Below are 5,654 nucleotides of genomic sequence, written 5' to 3'. Positions count from 1 at the left end.
ATGAATTCTACACATTGGATTATCGAAATGGGCCCGAATCAAAGCCCTAAACAGCCGAACAACGCTCTCCAATTACATTGAATTTAATAACTAAAATACTCTTTTCCTGTCAATTTTACTTAACAAAAATAGGCAAATGGTTTAGATTGAAATCAAATCAAATCAAATCAAAAGATTATGATTTAAATTGAAAAAATTAAAAACTCAGAGTTTATTTTGTTGCAAACCTCAAACTCTAGGATTTTTTTTTTAATTGTCATTTTTTTTTTATAGTGAGATCTGTAATTTTTTATGATCATATATTATCCTACTTTATTAGAGGTGATAAATAATTATTAATGTGGAACAATATCATATTCTATGAAAAGTTTAAAATGGTTGCTACAATAATAAAGTAGGATAAAATTCCTCTAGAATTGTAACAACCCAATCTTGGCAAGGCAAAACTCCACCAAGAGGGTGCACTTCAAATGCTATAGCACCTATACACAACAATCATCTGTGTAATTCTTATATCACATCACCACATCACCAAAAGTGCATAAGACCTTTCGATTGGCCAACATATATGAGATGATCCATTCAAAGACAAAAAATATCATCATACTACAAGCTAGTTCCCAAGCATTACTTCCCCAAAAATAAAACATACTATATTCACAAATCCATCAATACATTCAACTTCATAAAGAAAATATTTACAATCAACCTCCTTCATAAAAAACAATAAAGGATAAAACTACATCCTACAATAACCCTAAGCAAAACCTCAACTACACGATGCCCACATTTGATCCTTCAAAAAAATTCTAATCTTCCAAGTTGAGGCGAGCCACACAAAAGTCTAGAAATCTGAAAAAAAAAAATATTTAAAAAGAATGAGCTAAAGCCCAGTGAGTATACCAATATCATGGAGTTATAAAACTTGCTCCTTCTAATTGGGTTCAAAATAAAGATAATAAACACAAGAGCTTAATTGGACTGAAATTTATACAAAATAAAAATAAATAAATAAAAATAAAATTTTCATAAACCGTTATCAAGATTTTTCCAAGGAATCTCATAAGGTAGAAAAAAAAATACATTTGAATAATGAAAGTAAACAAAATACAACTTTTCACTACATTAAGATTTCATGTCCATCATACGAACCACTACATAGCCTTAGGGTCACATTACCTCGCGACTTAGGTGGTGACAGGACGCCAAAGCATTTTGGCCCTTGTGGCCCCAAAGGCTATATTCGATTATATGATCAATAAAATAAATACTCTCGCATAACGTTTCATTGTCATTCAATAATCATCATCATAAAATTGGAAAGACTCAACTTTAATGAATTCTCATAAAAATTAATGCTTCATTATACAAATGAAATCATGTATTTATTTAAACTCAACCCTTGGCCTCAATAGATTTATAGATTTTCTTTTTATACACATATCATGATGAAATGCATCATTCACTTCCTTTAATTCAAAAATATTTTCAAATTTTGTAATAAAGATAGAGGTAAGATAATTTCCATGGTAAGTATACTCACCTCCAAAATAGCAAAAGCGTTGATTTGAAACTCTACGAATTAATTCCCAAGAGGTGTAAAGATGCCTTCCTCCAATCCTAACAACTAGTAAAAAGGATCTAAAATTAGGAAAAAAATTTCAATGAAAATTACAACATCTACAAAATTGATCCTAAATAAATCATGCTATGGAATGACAAGCTAAAGAACTTCTCCAACTTCAAATTACCCAAACAAATAACTTATCCAATCTCCACAACACCCATCTTTTGTACATTTTTGAGTTATTAACTTTTTAAATATCCAACCAATTTATATGCACAATACCACCATCAATTAACTACAAAAGTCAAAAATCAACATTTTTCATAAACTCAACATCTTAAGTAAAACCACTTCAATCATTTATAAAAATTTCTCCATAGAACATAAAGATACTCAAACCATCATTTATCAAATCAATTTCAACATATAAATTTCTTAACACTAAAATTCCCAATTTTTTTACATCACATTCAAACCCTAGATTAACCCAAATCTCAATCTCCAAAACAACCATCAAATTGATCATTTTTCTACATGTAAAACATTCATAGAAACTAATTGAGAGTATAAACCTCAACAATCAAACCCAAAATCATAACAGATCTAAAATAGAAAAAAAAAAATCAACAACTTTAACTTAAAATATGTAAAACCTTAAACTAAACTTTTTAGAGAAAGATTTTTACCAATTAAAAGCCTCTAATCTATCAAGAAAATAAATCCCAAACTTTGATTCTTCAAAAGACTAAAAAAAATCTAAAATTGATACTTCTATTGTGTTATTTTTCGATGGAGTGAAGGAGTGGCCGACTGGACCCTTTTTCCAGCGAGATAAGGTTGCCGGTGGTGGTGGAGATGGTGGGTTAAGGTGGCGGTGTAAGGGTGGAGTAAAGGTATGGTGTTTAGCCACCAAGAAAGTAAAGGAAAACGTGAGAGAATGTAGAGAGAAGTTAGAAAGGGAAGAATGAAGACAATGAGTAAAAAGAAATCTGCACTTTATTTTTTTATTTTATTTTATTTTATTTTTTTAGATTAAAATAAGATGTTTAGTTACACCTACTATCAAATTTGAAGTTGAATTTTGATATCCTAAATAAAATTTAACATAAGAGTATTTGACTCTAGAGGAATGTCAGGAATATTATAAGAATCTTGCACCTAACATGAATTATTGAATTGATAATTCATATATTAATCTTCTTTCAACCATGTTGTACCTTTCAACCAGCTGTCAAGACAATAAATTTAACCCCACTGTACCTTTCAACCAGCTGTCAAGGCAATAAATTTACAAAAATGCTTCCAACCCCACTGCGGGTCGACTCCCAGTGAGGTGTCACTCCGGGATTAGCCCAAAAAAAAATTGTTTTTTTTATTTTTTTTGAGTTTTCAGCCAGTGGAGATATGTCACGTCACTGGGAGCGCGACCCCCACTGGGGGTATGCAGCGGGACTGATAAATTTAACCTCACAAAAAATTAAAAATTGATTGTTAAAATCAGTGGACTGTAGCTCCATTTGTAATTCCGCCATTTTGAACTTGCACAAACCTAGAGAGAGAGAGAGAGATATGGAGGTTGAACATTGCAACCATCCGCATCCACTGACCCTCAGTAAAAAGAAGGCGGCTGATGGTGAGGAAATTGTCTGCAATAGATGTTGTCGAAAGATCTTAGGTTCTGCATATTGTTGCAGAAATTGTTCCTTCTTTTTGCACAAAGTTTGTTTAAAACCACCCACATGGACGAGGTTTCCACAATACCATCACCATCCATTATTTACATTGAGATCGACACCCATTAAAGAGGAGAACGATAATGATGATGATGAGGAAATTTTCTGCAAGGGATGTTGTCAAAAAATCGTTGGTTCTTCTGCGTATGGATGCACATATTGTTCTATCTATTTGCATAAATTATGTGCCGAACTACCCAACGAGATGACACATCCATTGCACCCAAAACACCCTCTTAAATTACTCCATCCACAACACTACAGATGTCATTGCTGCGGCAAAATTTCAGATGCATATAACTATTGTTGTTCCTGGTGCAGTTTCCACCTCGACATAAATTGTGCTTTGAAAACACAAATTGTTGAACACAAAAGTCACAAACATCCATTAAGTCTCGTTCTCAGCTCGGCCTCCTTTGAATGTCACGCTTGTGGCACAAAACATGAAGGCATCTCGTATATGTGTAGCTCCTGCACATTTTGGATCCATGAGGATTGTGCTTCCTCACCAACCACCATCAAACACAGAGGCCATGTTCACGATCTCAAGCTCGTCTACACTTCGTTTTCTGAAGATGAAACCTTCAGTTATTGTTGCAATATTTGCAAGAAAAAGTTGAACATAAACTTTTGGCTTTACTCTTGCAAAATATGCGGATATTATGTTCATGTGAATTGCCGGACAAAGACAAAGTAAGCTCTTACCTTGACCTTAACTTCGACTTGTTTTGAGAAAATAAATAAATTAAAAATTTTGACAATGCTTTTTTCTTCATTTGATTGACGTTTTATTGTTACTTTTTGTAGATTTAGGGAAAGCAATACTACAATCAAGATTGAGGGTCTTGATATGGCCACTTTGATTCACTTACCACTACTGCCTAATGAATCAGTCAACCTAATTGCCCAATTTGTGAAGCAGATGAACTTGGATGACAACAATAGAGAGGTAAAACTAGAACAATTTAGCCATAGTCATCCATTAACTCTTTGTAATCTGGACAACAATGATTTGTTATCGGGAAGCGAATTGTCTATTTTGAATAAGCAGAATATTGACAAAATATGTGACGTGTGTGTGCAACCCATCAATGCTTCATTTTACAATTGCAATAAGTGTAATTTCTTTGTCCACGAATGGTGTTCCAAGCTAGCCGATAAGTTCAGATTAGTTCGAGATGAAATTTTCAATTGCGACGGTTGTGCAACAAAAGATTGCATCGGATTTCAGTTTTCGCCCAAATATTGGGGCGGTGGTGATCCGCGCAATGGTTATCAACTCGATGTTAAGTGTGCTTCCTTACCGAACTCCATCATGCATAAAGCTCATGAGCACCCCCTCATTCTACAGGAAATTGGTGGCAATGAAGGTTGTGCTGCATGTGATCAAAGCTGTGGAAGGTTGTCATTTGGATGTGGCATAAGCTCTTGCAGTTTCAACTTACACTGTGCATGTGCTTTGTTACCGAGTATATTTAATCACAGGTATGATGAACATCCCTTCATCCTAACTTATGCTCCTATTGAAAATGGTCCAGATGAGTATTGGTGTGAATTTTGCGAGAATGAAGTAGACCCAGAGTGGTGGTTCTACCACTGTACTTATTGCGACAAATCGGCTTGTGCTAAATGCATTCGAAAGAAGGAATTTCCAAACGCCAAGTTGGGGGCCACACATACGTACACCTGTCACCCACACCCCCTCACTTTGATTCAAGCCACATACATGAGGGTTAGATGCAACGTCTGTAATAGACATATTGTCGGTGGTAATGGAGCCTTTAAATGCGAGCATTGTGAAATTATGCTTTGTAAGACATGTGTTTGTTATCGCCCAAACAAGTGGAAACTTTTAAGCGATTTTGAGTCGGATGAATTATTGATTGACCTGAATTAAGTTTAGGTGATGCTCTAAATGTGTAATTATTTGTCTAAATCATGAGATTTACCATTTTTGTGTTAGGCTTTTAAGAGATAAAGTGTTAAGTATTAATCTCTAAATGGAATGGCGTAATACTCTTGGAGCATTGAATAATTTCTCAAGGAGAATGAAAAAATGTATGTAAGATATAATTATATTTCATTCACATTTCACTTACATTTTATCTTTTCATTTTTAAATCCCTTCTCAAATTCATGAACCAAACACAAACTTCATGTTTTTTTTTGTTGTTGTGATAACTAGGTGTTTAACTCAGTTTATGCACATCTCAATTAATCTCAGTATCCTGAAGTAAATGATATGGCAAACTTGCAGTACCTCTTGCAATAACTTAAACTCAAAATTTTAAATCTTATTAGCAAATCTTTATCACTCATGACCCTTAATGCTTTTTAGAAATTGTTGCAATTGA

The 5,654-nt window shown here is 33.7% G+C and overlaps 1 protein-coding gene and 1 long non-coding RNA gene across 6 annotated transcripts; one reads left to right on the top strand and one right to left on the bottom strand.

Moving 5' to 3' along the window:
* Nucleotides 1–555: 555 nt before the first annotated feature.
* LOC114288470 (uncharacterized) lies at nucleotides 556–2,580 on the bottom strand. Of its 2 annotated transcripts, none has more exons than XR_003638278.2 (3): nucleotides 2,337–2,580; nucleotides 1,544–1,627; nucleotides 556–852 (listed from the first exon to the last, which is right to left on the bottom strand). It is a non-coding gene; the product is annotated as an uncharacterized LOC114288470 (long non-coding RNA). The 2 variants fall into 2 exon arrangements; XR_014332985.1 differs by having other exon boundaries at nucleotides 2,254–2,558.
* A 423-nt stretch (nucleotides 2,581–3,003) lies between these two features.
* Nucleotides 3,004–5,271, top strand: LOC114288460 (uncharacterized). 4 transcript variants are annotated; one of them, XM_082874652.1, is made up of 4 exons: nucleotides 3,056–3,993; nucleotides 4,108–4,249; nucleotides 4,652–4,785; nucleotides 4,875–5,271. In XM_082874652.1, the coding sequence occupies exons 1-4, from the start codon at nucleotides 3,137–3,139 to the stop codon at nucleotides 4,927–4,929; spliced, it is 1,188 nt and encodes a 395-aa protein (XP_082730778.1). In that variant the 5' UTR covers nucleotides 3,056–3,136; the 3' UTR covers nucleotides 4,930–5,271. The 4 variants fall into 4 exon arrangements, with proteins under 4 accessions (XP_028087772.2, XP_028087770.2, XP_082730778.1 ...); XM_028231971.2 differs by having other exon boundaries at nucleotides 3,004–3,993; nucleotides 4,108–4,785; XM_028231972.2 differs by having other exon boundaries at nucleotides 3,059–3,993; nucleotides 4,652–5,271.
* The last annotated feature ends 383 nt before the right edge of the window (nucleotides 5,272–5,654 follow it).

Source organism: Camellia sinensis, chromosome 6, assembly GCF_055761805.1.
Source record: "Camellia sinensis isolate YWXY chromosome 6, ASM5576180v1, whole genome shotgun sequence".
Taxonomy (NCBI): Eukaryota; Viridiplantae; Streptophyta; class Magnoliopsida; order Ericales; family Theaceae; genus Camellia; species Camellia sinensis.
The sequence above is the reverse complement of the archived record's forward strand: the minus strand, read 5'-3'. Positions and strand labels throughout refer to the sequence as shown.